The sequence below is a fragment of the Centroberyx gerrardi genome, chromosome 21 (assembly GCF_048128805.1).
Source record: "Centroberyx gerrardi isolate f3 chromosome 21, fCenGer3.hap1.cur.20231027, whole genome shotgun sequence".
Taxonomy (NCBI): Eukaryota; Metazoa; Chordata; class Actinopteri; order Beryciformes; family Berycidae; genus Centroberyx; species Centroberyx gerrardi.
Window position 1 is genome coordinate 11,190,022 of NC_136017.1, and position 19,093 is coordinate 11,209,114.

A 19,093-nucleotide genomic window follows, 5' to 3' on the forward strand; every position below is an offset into this window, starting at 1 on the left:
GAATAGGATGCTGGGAAGACAATAACATAATGAGCTTGTATGAAGAGGGCAAGACAAGCAAGCATAGGTTTAAAGTGTGACGACTGTTCAACATCTGTCCTTCTACAGTGAAGAATAAAGAAGAGGTTCTATTACCCTAGGTTTACATTAGAGATGTGTATGTATGTGTGTGTGTGTGTGTGTGTGTGTGTGTGCTGGTGCATGTGTGCATTTGCAGGAATTCTATCATGCTGCCATTTCAGTGCCATATGCTCCTAAAACTAAATTTATGCTACCTGGAAAAAGGAAGAGATGGGTATTTGCAATTTTTTTTTTACAGATCATGCTCCAAAATTTCCTTCCTGTGCTCATCAATTTTTCATTTTGGGAGAGCGTATACTAAAAAAAAAAAAAAAAAGAAAAAACGTCACTGTAGAGGCCCGGTGTGTGTGTGAGAGACAGCTGAACATGAACAGGGGGGGGAACAGAAGGAGTCAGGACCAACAGCAGCGAGCATGGAAAAGAGGTGTGAGTGATGAGTAACAGAGGAGGTGGAGAGGAGAGGAGAGGAGGAGAGGAGAGGAGAGGGGGAATGGAAACTGAAAAAAAAAGAACAAAAACATTTACGGACCCACGCACTGGGCCTCAGGGTGGGAGAGGAGAGAACTGCAACCATGTGTAGGACTGGGGAGAGAGACCTTGGTGTGCTTCACTTTGATATACTTCAAAAAAGCTGCACTAGGCAAGATTATAGGTAAAAATACACATGTTTTATCATGAAGTGGGGCTGCATTGAAGAAGAGCGTCCCATCTCTTTCGCCCTGTATCTGGGGTCAAGTGAAATTAAGAGTGAAATAGCAAACTGTCTCCTAAACAGCAGCAAGTGAGCCAGAGAAAGCTGGACTCACCAACAATGGCTGAATCTCTTCACCACAGAAGAAGAAGACATTTAGTTTACTGACGTCACGTTATATGATTTCTGTCGAAATTGCGTTTGAAAACACAAATTCTTACATATTTTCATGCTTATAAACTTAAATGCACATGATATGTTGTATTTGATATTACAAAAATGTATATAATATCGTAACTAATAATATAAATATTGATACCATCATTATTATCCATCAAACTGATCATCCATCAATTACAGTAAAGAAGATACAGATTTATAGTAAACTTTTTTAAGGGTTTTTGTTCAATTTATCATTTCATTTTATGTTTGCTGTGTTTGAATTTCTTCTTTGGCAATATGTACACACGTATGTCATGCCAAGAAAGGTCATTGAATTGAAATTCAGAGAGAGAGAGAGAGAGAGAGAAAGATAAAGTGAGACAGAAAGGGAGTGAAAGAGGAATTTAAATGAAGGCAGAATGGGAAGAGAGGAAGAGAGAAGTCTGAGTGGAGGGGTAGGTGAGAGATTTGCAGCAGTCCAGCATTCCCACTGAGTTTGGAGGCCTGTGAACAACATGTGACCCGGTACCTTCAACAGCAGTTCTCCAGTGCCACATTTCACCACACCCTCCCCTGTTTCTGATCAAACTTCCACTTTTATTCCCAGAGATCACCTGTCAATCAAACAGTGTGTCCAGTACTGTGACGTCTTTTTCCTTGGATTTTCTGTTGGTGCAGTTTGAGTTTCTGTAGGTGGCGCTCTGTTCTTTGTCTGTTCAGTCATGGTGGCTATCACTGCTCATGCTAACTACCCAGTTCCTCTTCTGCTTACTCAACAACGAACAAACAAACAACAAACCAAAGACGTAAAATGCATCTCTTCCTGTGCACCAGATACCGGGTGTTTAGAACTGCAAATGGAAAAGCTTTCATGAACTGTGGGTTGAATCGCTATTGTGTGATATCAGTTGGCGACTTTATTATTTACTCTTAGAATAATTACTTCAACGATGAATCATTTTACACTGTGGTGGGTTAAACCATCTTGTGAAAGCGTAGTCAATAATGTATGAATACACAGACACACACATGCACACATATACACACAGACGCTGAGTGCGGATTCACATTTATATTGTACAATGTGTGGTTCGCATCTTGAGTCCTGCTGTAATGGCAGATGTACCTTTGTGTGTGTGTGTGTGTGTGTGTGTGTGTGTGTGTGTGCCCGTGTGTGTGTGTGTGCTGAGCAGTGTAAAGACGATGATGATGGTGTGCTAGTCTTAATATTTCATCTCTCTTTGCCATCTCTCTTCAACTAAAGAGCAGGAACAAGGCCACCATGCTCCATTAACACACATGCAGACATGCCACACACACACACACACACACACACACACACACACACACACACACACACACACACACACACACACACAAAGGCACACGCACACACACACACACAAACCACCTCAATGAGAGTATGTGAGCTAAAAAAAATGAGCCCATAGCCTGCTTTTTACAGTAGGATGATTACAGCGGTGTGCGCCTGATTAGCCTGTGTGTGTGTGTGTGTGTGTGTGTGTGTGTTTGGGGTATTCATGTACACTTATTTTTCTCTGTGGTTTGTTCAGTGTGTGTATGTGTGTGTGTGTGTGTGTGTGTATGTGTGTGTGTGTGTGTGTTTGTATGTAAGTGCTGAGCCTGCTGCTCAGTGCTGAACAGCCCAGTCATCCTGTTCAGGCACAGAGGGAGTGGCAAGCAGTGAGAGTCCATATGTGTATGAGTGTGTGTGAATGTGTGTGTGTTTGTGTCTCCACAGCTACCTCACATCTGGAGAACAGACCACACTGGAAGGTGAACAAACCAACACACACACACACACACACACACACACACACACACACACACACACACACACACACACTCTGGGGACACATTCCTTTAAACCGAACCCCTCTCCACTCCTTCTTGCTGATAGCACTATAGTTGGAAAAGCTTAGAGAGCCTGGCTGAATTTTTCCAGGTAAAGCTGAGTCCAAAAAAGAAATCAAAGCCCTAACCTCTGAGGGTCAAGCTATCACTCTGCTGTTGTACTTTACTTTCCTCAGCTCGCACTGAGTGGCTCTTTTCACCTCTGGCAGACTTCAATGAGTCTCATGCATATCTAATGTGAGCCACACTTTCCTGGTGAGCCACCTCGCTCCAGTTCCATTCAGCTCCCGTTAGATCACTTCACTTCTGTTCATTACAGACCTGCGTCAAATAGTTACATCTTAGCGTTTGCTTTTACATATTGGGAATACCAGATGGGTTGGGAGTGCGTCAAGACAGTCCAGATAGTGTCAGTTATCAATCACATAAAAGTATACAAAACTGATTTTCAGATGCTTTCCTGTCATTTTCAACACTTTCCGGTACTTTTTGAATTGTCCAATGCCAAGAACTATTTGTTACTTGAACCAGATAGGGATTATAAAACCTCAGTTTAACTCAGTTCTGTTTTGTTAAGCTAAATTCACTTCAGTCAAGTTTAGTTCACCAGGGTGCAACACATAGCATAGTATAGTATAGTATAGTATAGTATAGTATAGTATAGTATAGTATAGTATAATATAGTATAATATAGTGTAGTATAGTATAGTTTAGTGTAGTGTAGTGTAGTGTAGTGTAGTATAGAATAGTATAGTATAATATAGTGTAGTATGGTATAGTATAGTATAGTATAGTATAGTATAATATAGTATAGTATAATATAGTATAATATAGTGTAGTATAGTATAGTTATGTGTAGTGTAGTGTAGTGTAGTGTAGTGTAGTATAGAATAGTATAGTATAATATAGTATAATATAGTGTAGTATAGTATAGTATAGTGTAGTGTAGTGTAGTGTAGTATAGTATAGAATAGTATAGTATAATATAGTGTAGTATGGTATAGTATAGTATAGTGTAGTATAGTGTAGTGTAGTATAGTATAGTGTAGTATAGTGTAGTGTAGTGTAGTATAGTATAGTATAGAATAGTGTAGTGTAGTGTAGTATAGTATAGTGTAGTATAGTGTAGTGTAGTATAGTATAGTGTAGTATAGTGTAGTGTAGTGTAGTATAGTATAGTATAGAATAGTGTAGTGTAGTGTAGTATAGTATAGTGTAGTATAGTGTAGTATAGTATAGTATAGTAGTGTAGTGTAGAGTAGAATTGAGTAGAATACAATAGAATACAATAGAATACAATACAATAGAATAGTAATGTACAGTATAGTATGGTATGGTATGGTAGTGCAAGGTAGGAAAGGAAAGGAAAGAAAAGGAAAGGAAAGGACTGTGTAGAATACAGTGGACAGAATATGATAGGAAATAGTACAATAGTACATGTTTCACAGCGTGATGGGCAGCATATTATCACACTCTACATAGAAATGGCTTCATATCACATAAGCGACAGCAGACTGTGTCTTTCCTACCTGGCAGGTCACAGCCCAGGATCTCCACTCTCATCCCGATCCCTGCAGGAGACCACCGCTCCGGATACAGCCGGATGTACTGGGCCACGATCTCCTCAAACCGACGCAGCTCCGGGGTGTCGTAGTGTGTGTTCCCCTCGAAAATCTGCACAGCACACACAAACACACACAAATAGGAAATTGAACTGCTGTCTTGATGGTTTGTCTGCATGAGAGAGATCTTAATGACTCGGTTTCACCCCGCTCCCTCACCCACCTTGGGCAGGCTAGTCTTGCTGTCCATGATGAAATTCCAGTCTTTTCCATCCAGGCTGTGCGCCACTTTGTACTTCCTGACGAACGCCCGGTTGTCGGTGGTCGCCCCGCTTCCTGCGTCTCCTCCCCTCGCACCCTGGGTGATCACCCCCCGCACCGTCTTGGGCACCCCCAGGTCCACCTGTAGGGTTTAGTTGAGTTTAGATTAACTGACGGGGATTTAAACAGATGTTACAAAACTACACACATGAAAATCTACAAGTTTAACTCATTCTGGATGTGCTTCTTGATTAAGCTCACAAGAAAAATGGTTGTGTGAATTAAGGTTTGGCCCTGACAGTAAAAACAGTGGTATGTGGAAAGCAACAGCTAAAGGTGCCACATGTATTATTTTTAAACATGAATATTTCATTGTGATACCTGTGATTTCTTGGTATAATTGCTGTGAACAAATGAGACCATGGACGATACGATTGATAGCCTCTGCTTTACACCAGTGGTTTAAGTTAAAACAAACTAACACAAATTAAAACTATGCAGTGGAAGAACACCACACTCTTTCTGTCTTTTTTAAATTTCCTGTGAAATTCGACCCAGTGGCACAAAACGTAAACTGCAGTGTAGAGGCCGGTAGAGTCTGCCAATCTTCTTGGCTGTGGTCTTGTTTGTTTACACTAATTATACCAATGTGTCAAAATGAATGTGGTAATTATTTATTGATGTTAAGCTATACATAGCACCTCTAAAAAACAATATAGAACCGTAGATCTTCAAGATACATAGTACAAGACATTACGAATCATGCAGCTATGGTTCTAAATATACAAATTTGAACCTATTCTATTCTATTATTCTGTTGGCCCTTGTACTGTGAGGTTCTCTCATTTAGAGCATCACCTAAACAGCTAAAAATGTAGATGTTCTTGTACCTGGAGCCACTCCTCCCCGGCCAGCGGCTGTGCGGGGCCGGGGAACCAGCCGGAGCGGCTCGCCACCAGGCGGGCCGCCCCGGGGCTCCACACCATGTCCCTGCTGGACGAGGCTGAGATCTGGGCGTCGGGGAGCAGGCCGGACAGCAGGCCCTGCAGGTCTGAACACGGAGCATCTGGAGTGGAAAGAAAGGGAGAGGAAGATTACTTTAACATTCACTTTCGGGTGGGTTGACTGAGCAGTTTGAGCGACGCCCCGCTGTACGCTCACACAGTTACGCACATTCCCACCTGGGAGCTGCTCAGCTCCGCCACAGGACTGCACCGCTGCCCACTGAGCGTTAAGAGTTTAGACTGGAGCAAGTAAGAGAGGATGAGGTGAGAGACTGGGAGAGGGAGGGAAGGAAAGAGGGATGTCAAGGGTAGCACAATGGTTTGAAGTTCAATCTGCAATTAGACTGCCATTAGTGAGATAAAAGCATATCTCAAGTCTGCTGAACGGCTACATTTCCCTGCACTGTGTTCACATGCACCGCACATCTCTACAGTCAAGTTATTATTTTAACCATCTTTTAAATATATTGTGTATTGTATTGTATTGTGAATATTGTAAAATCTCTCTCTTCACTATGTGCATTATGTCTGTGAATGTTGCTCTATTCATGTTATGCACACCAACTGACCAAGGCAAATTTCTAATACATGTAAAATCACCTGGCAGTTAAACTGATTGAGATACGAATGGGCAAGTGAGGTAGAAAGTAACAGTTTGAGGGAGAAATGAGGATTAAGAGGATGAAGTGGAAGGGATGACAAAGTTAAAGTACAAGGAGCTGGGAGGCAGAGAAATGGGGGAACGGAGAAAGCGATACAAAAAAAAAACCAGCTCAGTGAAAGAGAGAGATGGAGCTCAAGATGATGGCTTTGGGAAACAGGGAGAAGGGGAGCGAGATGGGAAAGACGAAGGAAGAGACTCCTAGGGAGGTAGAGAGAAGAGTCGGAGAGGTAAGGATAGAAGGAGGAGTGGGAGAGAGAGAGGAGGTGGATGAGCGAGATGAGAGGTAGAGAGAGCCTGAGAGAACCTGAGAGAGAGAGAGAGAGGGAAGAAGGGAGATAGGGGAGATGTTAGTTGTGCTGACGGTTTAAGAGAACACAGATCAAAGTTTCATGCTGTTATGTCACTGCAAAAGCGGGGAATGTAAATAATGAATAAAAGGCACAGGAAGCACTTGTGTGTGTGTGTGTGTGTGTGTGGTCTGTGTACATTTCAAAGGGGTGTGCCTGTTTTTGAGGTCATCGCCTATATTTAGAAACCGCCTGCGTGTGTGTGTGTGCACCTGAACTGTAAGAGCTAATAGTTATTTCAATAGCAGCTGGTAAGGCCAAAGTGAATCACAGTTTCTGATGTAAAAGTGAACGGAGAGCCATGAAAGATTGATCGGTACTCGTTTCTCGATATAGAAGAGCAAAGAGGACGCATCAAAAAAACTGTATGAATCCATGAGAGGAAACAGAGGCTGCATCGCAGGAGGGTTAGAGAGAAAAAGCAAGTGCACAGCGATGGAGTGGGAGAGTGTCGATGGAGGGAGGGAGAGAAAGAGACGGAGAAGAAAGCAGGGAGGGAAATGACACTGGCAGAGCCTCAGCAAGGAAGAACAGAGTAAAAAAGTTTCCTTTAATTAGCCCTAGGCCTGCTATGTTTGAAAGATAGCAGTGGGATTGTGGGAGGAAACCTAAATACGTGTGTGTGTGTGTGTGAGTGTGCATGTGTGTTCATGGTTGTACTTAGGGATCGTCTGATATGGATTTTTGAATGCCAATACCAATACCCATTATTGGACTGAAGCTGCCAATAGCCGATATTATGTGACAACATTGAATATCTTTAAAATTGATAACTTTCATTTGAGAAAATGACAAAAAAAATCACAAATAGTGTTTCCTACAGAATTTTATTCTTGGCAGGGTGGAAAAGCAACAGCCTTAGAGATTAGAGAAGCAGGCGTATGACCGGAAGGTTGCTGGGTCAAATCCCGTGAACCGGCTGGGAAAATGTGACTGAAAAAAATGAATGAATTAATAACTCCAAGAGTAGAAGACTGGTTGTACTGGTCAGCTCCCAGTGTGTCAATGTGTTTAACTGTATGAATGTGAAACAGGGCATCGCTGGAAAAGAGCAAGCAGGCTCAGTCGACTTTCCCTGGGTAAATAACGGTTAAAAAAAAATCTCACCTCAGGACACACACATTCCCACACACTCCCCCCCCACACACACACACCTGTAATCTGGCAGCCGTAGAGCTCGAAGCGCAGGGCGATGCCGTTCCTCCAGGTCTGTGGTCGGATGCGCACGAAGCGAGCCAAAACCGGCTGGGGCACCCGGTTCAGAACCACCTCAGCTGGGTCTGTGTTGGCATGGAAAACCTGGGAAAACAGAGAGAAATGGAGTCTGGTTACAGGCCAGGTGGGAGATGTACATGTAAAAACACATTAGGATACACCTAGATACACCTCCATGTGTGTGAATGTGTGTAAATGTATGAATGTGAAGTAGAATATTGCTGAAAAAGAATACACACGCTCACCAAACCTTTCCTGAATAAATAAAGGTTACAAAATGCTCTCTATCTTTTTCTCTCTCTCTCTCTCACACACACACACACACACACACACACACACAGTACCCCCTTGCTCTAACACCCACCCACACACCCACCCACCCACAGTGCGCGGTTTCGCTTGGCTACACACACACAGTGGCAGGCCGGACAAAGCAGAGACAACCCAAACACGGATCCAATGTCACCAGCCCAGCTGTCGATGTGTTTTGGGGTCACAGGTTCAGCGCTGGGAGGGTGGGAAAGACCCGGGATGGATGAGGGTCCCTCTCTCCCTCTCTCTCTCTCTCACACACACACTGCTCACTCATCCACCCACATAGACCTCCATGCTGGTGGCCATAGGAAGCTGTGGGAGACGTGACCTGACACGACCAATTACGATTGGCTGTCAGGCACAGGAAGACCGTCCAGGTGGGCAGGATGCGAGTGAAATCCACTTCCTGAGGCGAGACGCCCCTCAAGCATCAACATTCGCCTCCTCTCCTCTCCTCTCCCCGACCCCTCCCTTCCTTCCACGGGCCTTAAGTGGCGGGGTGGGGCCGGTAGGGGGTCGAAGGGCAAATGTAAGCAGGGTGGTCAGGTTACATCCTGTTTTGGGACGGACAGACGTCCCATGACGCTCAAGGGCGCGGGACGGGGACGTTCGATGACAGACACAAATCTTCCTTCCTTCCTTACCTTTTTCCGACCAAAACCATATCCCGCCTCGCCTCGTAATCACAAATAAAGTCTTCCTCTTCCTACACCCCACCTCTTCGTTCCTCTCTTTCTGTCTTTACCACATCCCTCTCCATCCCTTCATCTGCACTCCTCCAAACCGTCTGGCCGGGATCCCTTCCCACCTCCTTCCCCTCTCTCGCTACACCCCTATCTGCTTGTCTTCCCCCCTCGTCGGTGGCTACTGGCAGTTTGAAAACCACACACAAAGACACAGGAAACCGCAGGATCCCACACAAACACACACAAAATATACACAGGAGCACACAATAACAGGCGCACAGGCATTACTGCAGAGTCGGATAAGAGGAGGAACTGACTGAGTCACTGTTAAGTGTCATTCACTCTGTCAGACTGTGGTCGACCAGGCCAGCAGATAGGAGAGCTGCTGTTGGCTCTGGCAGCTAACGCTAACCTCTACAATCACAGGCTGCAGACACAATGGAAACACAACAGCTTACATGCATTAAAGATTAAGGGACTCATTTTTTACCCATGATCAAATCCAAGCCCGAGTTGTGATTTACACAAAACGATACCAAAACCAGTGGGTTGACTTTCACTTATTTTCTGTGATATATCAAAAGCTAAACCTAATTTCTATCATTATCCAAGTAATGAATGTTATAGATGTATCAGGGATGAATGTTGGAATTTCATTTTTAAGGAAAGCAAGGGTTCCCGCCATGGCCCTGATGTAAAATTCCATGCTTTTTCCATGACTTTCCACAAATGAGTCAATGCGCTTCCTTGACTTCCTTGAAAAAATCCTCCTTCCTGGTTTGTTAATGTTGTTTTTTTTTTAAAGGAAAACAGTCTGGTTTCCACTACAGCTGGGCTTGCTTTGGAGAAAAAAACCCACCATCTAATGCGATGAATGCGTGAAACAAGCTGGAACACACACTCTGGTATATTCCTGCAAAGTGACCCATTTGTAAAAAATCCCTGATATTCCCTGACTTCCCCAGAGAATTCACTAAATTCCCTGACTTTCCCTGTCTGGGATCCACCCGCTCAAAATTATATGATACTCCAGAAATTCCGTGACCAGTGGGAATACGACTTTGAAATCATACTCGGGGGTTTTTATTTGATTTTGGGCATGGCCTGATTTAATCATGCGGAGCTGACACTGGTAATACAAAGCAGGGTGAGTGTTTGAACAGATAAGCAAGGCTATCTCTGCTGTATCAGCTGTTGGACTGGGGAGAGACAGCCATTATGTTTACCTAGGGGGGCAAACACTGTGGATGTGGGCTCTTATGGGGGTTAGGTAAACACACACACACACACACACACACACACACAAACATAAGCGTATGATTGGGGGTTGCCTCAGGTACAACTGAGCCATCTTAACCGATTCGACAACTTTGTCTCAGGAACAGAGAACGGGGACAGAGTGGAAAAAAACAGAGAGGGGAGCGGAAAGACAGAGAGTCAAATAAAAAAAAAAAATGTAAAGGAGAGGAAAAAGAGAAAATGACCGCGGGGAGGAACAGTCCTCAGAAGGACAGTGAAAACAGATGAAGAGAGGGTGGAGGAAGGAGCGAGCGAGAAAAAGAGAGGGTTGGACGGAGGGCAACAGATAAAATTTAATGAGGAATATGAGCGGAGGAATGTGAAAGAGGAGGCAGGGAGCGGTGGTGAGTGGGAAGAGAAGAACAACCAGCAGATTCATCACTGGGAAAGGAAAGAAGCTGGGGTTGCATCCAAGTGTTTTTTCATTCACAAATGATGCTGTGTCGAATTAGAGAAGCTGAATGGAAACAGCAAAATTCAATAAAAACGACCTCAATTTTGTAAAAAAGTTGGTAACACTTTACTTTAAGTGCACTGTGATGCATTTTAAGCACATTATAACCCCATTGGAAGCACAGATAATCTTTTCTTACAATGTAATCATCAGACAGACATCATCATACAAGCATCAGAAAATTACATTCAATTTAATATCATGTCATTAACTATGCAGTTGCCCCATAAAGCATTCAACCCCCTTAATCGTTTGAGCGTTGTGTTTACTATATCATGCTGTGTCTCTGATGATTATCATTGACGCTCAACGTGCTTATAATGCACTTAGGATGACTTACAATGCATTATCAGCACCACTTCAAGGAAAGTGTTGGCAACAGCTTTTACACTTGCTTGAACTGGATGTTTTTTTTTTTTAGAAATGATGTGATCAATTGCGATGGAAACGCATTTGTTGAGTAAATATGGATTTAGGCTTGGCACGATCAGCTCCAGTTTCATTGTACAACAGTTTGAAAGTGGCTGTGCATGTAGTCTGTAAAGTATCTGTCCACCGCTACTGCCCAGAAAATGTCATCTCTGCTGTCATGCCCATGTATCTGTAAGTCTCCATTGTGGTCGTATGGCCGTTGGTATTAGAATATCGGCATCTGCATTTTTTTGTTTTTATTTCTTCGGATGAAAGCGAGGAATATGGCCTACATTAGCCGACAATAAAGAACAGTTACAACTTGCTCAACATGAATCAATTCTTGTGAGACTCTTTCCATTTATCTTGTGGATATGGGAGGAGAGAGAGAAAGAGAGAGAGAGAGAGAGAGAGAGAGGGATGAGAGACAGAGACAATGGGACCCTTAAAGTTGTCACTCTGCTCCCATCCTCCTCTGTCCCCTCCACTTCCTCCATCCATCTATCTCCAGGGTGTGTGAAGGGTCACTCATTTGACCCCTGACCCCTTATCGATGAGGCCAAAGGTCACTGGCCTTGGGAAGCAGCTGGTTGGTCTGACCTGACCTACGTGTTGATAACTGGGTTACTTGTTGACTGAGGGCGTAAACTAAACAGAGAGACTCCCTTAAGAGAATGAACACCATGTTTACTATCTGGTTAAAAAGTATAACTAGACACTGAACTCCATTTATATCAATAATGAAGTTAGCCTGGGATGGAAATGTCTGCTCTTCAAGAACAATTGCAGACAGAGAGGCAAGAAGAGGATAAAAACAAGTGTGTGTGGCGTTCTGGTGTGTCAGAGGGGCGGTGGTGCCAGTCTGTTGTCTGGGCTACCCCCTGTAATCTGCCTGGTGACTGGTGTGTGTTGTGTGTGTGTGTCTATGTGTGTGTGTGTGTGTCTCCGCCCCTCACGCGGCGTGCAGGCGAGGTGGGCTGAATAATTAACGTTGTCATGTTGTGTCTCCTAGTGTGGAGGGTCATGAAATTATAACGAACCCCCCGCTCCGGCTCTGAAGCCCCCCTACACACACACACACACACACACACACACATACACACAGAGAGAGAAATGCGACGGTCAGACTCTCTGTGTGGACACCGGCGGGACAGAGGCACCATGGGTATTTAACTATTGATGACCCCTCAGGAGAACGAGGTCACTGTGAAAGGAGTGTGTGTGTGTGTGATGAAGTAAACACTCTCTCTGAAGCTCAAAACCAGCGAATAGAGAGAATAAAAAGAAGCTAGTGTGCCTCATTTCACTGGTGTGTTTACATGCACATTAATAATCCATTTATATTTGGGATATTCAAATGAGTTGACGCATGTAAACGGCATATAATGTTTACAATAACCGGGATAAGCCCATATCCTGATTATGAAAAGCCAGGATATGCTAGCTGGGATATGCCAATATTAACCGGTAGATTCTAGCATGTAAACATCATCATATCCCGTTTATTGTTGGGCTTGGCAAACAGCACAAATGCTATTTCCATGGACATGCAGGAACATCAAAATAATGCACTGCTAATACACAGTATAGTTTATAGTATCATGTATACAGGTATAGTAGAGGTATATAGTCCAAAAACATGCAGGTCAAGTGAATTGAAGACTCTAAATTGCCCATAGGCATGAGTGTGTTTGTGTGTAGTATGGTATATGATGTATATATGATCTAGTACATGATCTAGTATATGACGTAGTATATGATGTATAGTATGTATATGATGTAGTATGTATATGTATGATGTAGTATGGTATATGATGTATATATGATCTAGTACATGATCTAGTATATGACGTAGTATATGATGTATAGTATGTATATGATGTAGTATGTATATGTATGATGTAGTATGGTATATGACATGTATGATGGTATGTAAAGCCCTTTGAGACTTGACTGTGATAAAGAGCTATATAAAAAAACTAGACCCGACTGGACCAGACAACATGAAAAAACGAGTTACTGATCATTCCATGTAAACGGCAAATCCCGACTAAGACCGACTAAGCCGGGATAAGGCTCAAATTCGGAATATTAACGTGTATTATAATATAAACACACTCATTGCTGGAGCGGAGAACGTCCAAATGTCGCTCTGCTCCCTGGAAAACGAGGGACAGATGTATGCATCGCGGCTCGATTCATTTACCATCTCTCTCTCTATCTCTCTCTCTCTCTGTTCTGTGTTTTTGGCACATGCCTCCCTCCACTGCCGGTGTTTTCCTTCGAGCTGATGGCACCACAGGGAGACGTGGCGAGCTCTGCGCAAGACATTATTCCCTCTCTCTCTCCCTCCTTCCTTCATCCCCTCTGTCGCTCCCATTCTCCCTGTCTCTTTCTCTCCATCCATTACGCTCCTCATCTCCCCCCCCCACCCCTCTTCTTGCTCCAGTTCCTCCCTCTGTCTCTCTATCGCTCCCTCACTCTTTCTATCCATTACCCGTCTCACCCCCTCCACCCCACCCATCCCTCCCTGTCTTTGCTTCAGTCGCTCGCCCCTCTTCTCTCCCTCCCTCCTTCCCTCGCTCCCTCCTTCTCTCAGTATGAAGATGTTGACAGTAGGAACTGGTTCCAGCTGGCCGCTCTCCACCACTGGCTGTAAGAGTGACTGGTGGTGTGTGTGTGTGTGTGTGTGTGTGTGTGCTGAGGTTGATGCAGTGATCCTTTGAAATGGTCTTACACCCCCTCAGTTGTTTTTGTCAATGTCTCCCACTCGGCACCAACGTTAGCAGTTGTCTCTGCGTGTGTGTGTGTGTGTGTGTGTGTTCATGAGTGTGTGTGTACACGCACATGTGTTTGTGCATTCATAGGAGCAGGAGTGTGAGTGTGTGTGTGTGTGTGTGTGTGTGTGTGTGTGAATCTATACCTGGATGTGCATATGCAGAGTGAGAGAGCGCTTGTATTAGGAGCACTTTAAGTGAAAAAGAAAGCTTGTGTGTGTGTGTGTGTGTGTGTGTGTGTGCGTGCGTGTGTGACACAGCGTGATGGAGGAGCAAGCTGAAGTGCTGTGTGGGCTGTTTTTTCCCCCTCTCTCCCAGGTTACTGTGTTTGTGTGACAGATTTAGCACAGCCTCACAATGCTTTTCAATAACACAATGCCTGGTTAGCAGTGGGGCCAATGCGATTTCCCTCACAGACGGATGATGGCGTGTGTGTGAGAGAGTGTGTGTTTAATGTGAAATTCTTTTGTGCGAATATGGCGATACATAATTCCTTTGTTTGTGTGTGTGTGTGTGTGTGTGTGTATGTATGTGTGAGATATGTAATTCCTATGTGTGCATGACTGCTAGTGTCTCATCAAATAATGAGGTGCATGTGTGAGTAGCGTGATTCGGAATTAACGAGTCACGCGGGTGTCGAGCGGAAAATGTTGTGGCACGCAAAACACACACACACACACATATATATACATACACACACACACACACACACACACACACACACAAAGGCTGTTTACTGGTGTGATTCTGGCAATTGCGATCTGCAGTGCTGGTGTTTTTCGCTTCCTACTTTCTTTTCACTAAAGAAGAAAAAAGAAAAAAAAAACATGATGATGTTTCTTGACTTCAGCCTCTCTCTCTCTCTCTCTCTTTCTCTCTCTCTCTCTCTCTGTGTCTGCCTCTCCGTCAAATGATCTTTATTGGCATTAAATCCTTCAGTCTTTGTTGCCACAGCAAACACTGACACAAATCTTGACAATAAATGGCAACACTCTCTGTCTTAATAACAAACACTATAAAGTAAGGAGTAAAGCGCTGCCAAGCCAATCCCTTTATTCATGGATGATTCATACCTGATGCATACACACACTCACTCACACCCCAACCCTCCACACACACAAACACACACACCCATCCAAGAGCCACGTTAGCTTAAAGCTCACTGTTAAATGACAATCAGAAGAACCAAATCCCAGTCATTACAGGACCCCCTGACGAGAATTGAGCTTCAACCACTTAAGGACTCTTTGGGGGGCTTAGGACGGGCGAACTGGGAGTTTGTACGACATGACTGGTGGATTAGCAGTCACGGAAGATTTGACTGTGGCCCACAGGGACCCGAGGAGAACCTGGACGGCGAGGAGAAGCCAGAATACAACGAGGGGTTTGGGGATGGTACGGTTAAAGAGGTGTAACTCTAAAAAGTCAGAGCAGGGTGAAACAGCAGTTGCAGATTGTACTTAATGTTTAATTTAGTGTCTGATCTATAAAAAGTGTTGCGCCTGCATCCTAGGACAGTTCAGGCCACGCTGGTGAACATCCATCACTGTCTGCTGTGGCCAAAAATACAAAAAGAGAGTTTTTCTCAACCTAATCAGCAATGTCAAACGTCTATACAACAGTATAGAGTGAATACACAATGAAAGTGTGTCAGTTTGTGAATTTTAGGAAAGGTGGGGAATAGATTTTATGTATCTTCAATATCTTCTGATGGCTGGAAACAGAATAACATTTGAATTTCACAAACAATTCCTCTCAGTGGTGGAGCGTGACGGCGACGCATCTGTCACTGTACATGTCTGAGAGTGTGTGTACATTTATTGTATTTTTTTGGCCCCGACAGATTAGTGGAGTCCGATTACAAGGTACAGACAGACAAGCACGCGTCATACACACGCGCACGCACACATATACACACATACAGACCTCCAGACACACGGAAAGATCAGCCAGAGGTTATGTGAAGGGGGGGTCTCTGGGTTGTGTGTGTGTGTAAGTTGTTGGGGGGGGGGGGGATGGGGGGGTTGGCGGGGTCTGAGGAGCTCTAATAAATTGCACAGATGTTGACTTTTTTAAGTCCAATCCACATTTCGCTCAATAATCTCCGCATCAAATACCCCCCACGAGCCCCACCCAAACCAATCACTGGCCCACACAGAAGGGGGCCCCCAGTCTGTTTGTATGTGTGTGTGTGTCTCTCTCTGTGCATGTGTGTGTGTGTGTGTGTGTGGATTAAGCCTCCCCCCCCTCCCCCCCTTTTTTCCTGCTTGAAATCCACAGTGACCTTAACCCAGATATGCGTTCGAATCCCCCAGGAGACAGGCTTATGGAAGGTTGCACCGTGACAACAACAACCTGTACTGTACTTCCTGGGTCTCTATTTTCATTTTCATACACAGGCTTTGGACAAGACCCCCCCAACACACACACACACACACACACACACACACAAACAGACGAGCACGGATACACTAAGACGATATTACCATGGCATTAGACACAAAGAGTTTCAGAAATTAATGTCGCTATAAACACACACTCACACACACTCACTCGGTCCAGACGTGGCGTGGCCCTAGGGGTTTCTACAACCCCAGGTGTATATGTGTGTGTGTGTGCGTGTGTTAGTGCGAGAGAGATGATGAATAGCACGCACAGATAAGGGCACATAGAGGACTCCATTGTTCTTGTTTGTCAGTTTCCCCTCCTCTCTCTCTATCTCTTCCTCCCTCCCATTCGCTCTCTCTACCTTATGACTAGGGGTCATGACTCAGGTTCATAAACAGTCCCAGAAGGGGGGAAAGACTCCTGCAGGAATTTTTCTATCCATCGATGCGGCTGCTGGACACACTACAGTGCTTCTATTGTCTGAGAACATATCATGGCGGTATAGTTTATATGTTAGGAAACGGGGAAAGCGGAAGGTGGCCGGTTCAAATCCCGGACAAGCTGGGAAAGTCTGGATGGGAAAGTTGTCCCTGCAAGGCCCTTAACGCTCCATTGCTTTAGTTCAGCTGCTTAGTGGCCAACAGTAGAAGACTGGGAAGCTCCCACATGTGAAAGTGTGTAACTGATTAAGTAGGAAGGCAGTTGCTGGAAAAAAAAAAAGCTTGCTTGCATAATCTTTCCTGAATAAATAATGGTTATAAATGGGGTAGTGTGGTGAAAAATTAAGTCTGCAAGGTCCGTTTTTTACTTTTTCACTTCACTGTCAATGTATAAAATATGTTAATCGTGCAATTAATGTATGTGAGCGGGCTTGACCTTCCACTTAAGGGAGCTAGTTAGGTCTGCGGTTTTCCACTTGCGGGTAATGTATGCGCATGTGCGTGTGTGTGTGTGTGTGTGTGTGTGTAAAAGCCTACCTTGTGGTTCTTGCCGTGCCGGTAGACCATCCAGTCCTCCCCGTTGGTGCTGACCTCCAGCTTGAAGGTGGTGACGTAGTAGGATTTCTGAGTCTCCTTGGAAACGGCGCCCTGCGTGGCGATGCCTGTCAAAACTTTCAGGAAGTGGAGGTCAACCTGGGGGAGAGAGAGAGAGAGAGAGAGAGAGAGAGAGAGAGGGGGAGAAATTTGAGAAAGAACAAGGAAGGATGTGTTCACTGTATAGCATTGATATCAAGCGCTATACTGATAATCTTTACTGATAGTCTTTATTGGAAATTCATTATTTTCTGAAGTAGGTGAATTTTGAAATAGAAAAGAATTTAATGGACTGAAATAGAGTAGAATAGAATGTGCCAGAGGAGAGGAGAAGAGAAGAGAAGAGAAGAGAAGAGAAGAGAAGAAGAACAGAACAGAACAGAACAGAACAGAACAGAACAGGACAGAATAGAATAGAATAGAATAGAATAGAACAGAACAGAATAGAATAGAGTAAAATAGAATAGAACAGACTAAGATTGCGGTAGGGATTTATGGTGCAGAGGGCTGATGTAGATAACAGAGACAGACCAGCTGCTGTGTCTATCTGTCACACAGACAGCAGGGGATGGACACCGACTGTGGCCTACTGCTGAGGAAGCCTAGGTGGTGTGTGTGTGTGTATAAGTGTGTGTGTGCATCCATGTGTGTGTATGTGTGTGTGTTTGTGTGAGGGGAAGAAGGCTGGAGGCAAAGATCAATGGCGTAGCGTTCCGATGCATTCCTGAAGAGCACCTTCATCAATCAAGGGGTGTTCGGCACCCTCCTCTCTGTGTATGTGTGTGTGAGTGTGCCTGTGAGTGTGTGTGTGAGTGTGAGTGTGTGTGCGTGTGCATGCATGCATATACGTGCGCCTGTGTGTGTTTGCGACAGGAGAGATTGAGAGCACAGAAGGACTTCCTTATCACCAGCTCGCAGTTCCTCCATTTCCTTTCAGCGTGTGTGTGTGTGTGTGTGTGTGTGTCCTGTTGTATGTCCTGCACTGTCCCTTTGCACTGTATGTGAGATGCTGTTGTCACTGTAAGTGTGTCAGAATGTATGAATGAATGAAACTGTGTAAGATGTACATTTATTACACTTGGCGATTAAAGTGCAGAAACACCACAGATGTCGCCAAAATAAAAGCGCGGGCCGCTGACCTGTATGTACTCCTTGTTGCTGTCCTCCGCAGGCGTCCAGGCGTTGTCGTCGTTGTTGAGGCGGGCCTGGCGCGGCGACCAGCGGTTGTCGTAGAAGGACGACGAGGCGGTGATCTGGTCGTCGCTGATCTTCCCCGACTCCATGCCGAACGCCGTGCTACAGTGGAACGCTAGTGGGAGAGAGAGAGAGAGAGAGAGAGTAAAAAGAGAGAGGAGGAGGAGGAAGAGAGTTAATTATGCATTTGGTCATCAGCGAGATTCTGAATCAAGACTGCAGTGATTCAGCATTACAATGGAGATATAATAGAGAGAGGGAAGAAGAAGAAAGGGAGAGAAGATACACAAAGAAGGGAGATGGGAAGGAAGTATGAAGGAGGGAAAGAAGTAGGGAACAAATGAAAGAAGGGGGGAACAAAAGAAGGAAAGAAGGAAGGATGGAATGAATGAATGAATGAATGAGGGAGGGAAGGAAGAAAGGAAAATATTGAAGGAAAGGGTGTAAAAGAAGGAAGAGAATTATTCATATACAGGGAAGGAAGGAAGGAAGGAAGGCAGACTGAAGGAAGGAGGGAATGAAGGAAACAGGCACTGAATAGAGGGAAATTTTAAAAGAAAGGAGACAGAGAGAAAGAGAGAGACTGAAAGAGAAGATGAAAGTAGCATATTGAAGAGCTTAAAGAGGGAGAAGAAGAAGTAAAAAGACAGACAGAGAAAGAGAGGAGGGAGAC

General features: G+C 44.4%; 1 protein-coding gene across 1 annotated transcript in view; it reads right to left on the reverse strand.

The window, feature by feature from the left end:
• The window catches only part of nrp2a (neuropilin 2a), a 72,636-nt gene that overhangs the window by 20,119 nt on the left and 33,424 nt on the right, over positions 1-19,093 (reverse strand). Inside the window, 6 exon segments of the mRNA XM_078291103.1 lie at positions 4,339-4,483; positions 4,595-4,774; positions 5,523-5,698; positions 7,802-7,946; positions 17,170-17,325; positions 18,366-18,535. Of these exon segments, the coding sequence (XP_078147229.1) occupies positions 4,339-4,483; positions 4,595-4,774; positions 5,523-5,698; positions 7,802-7,946; positions 17,170-17,325; positions 18,366-18,535 (972 nt within the window).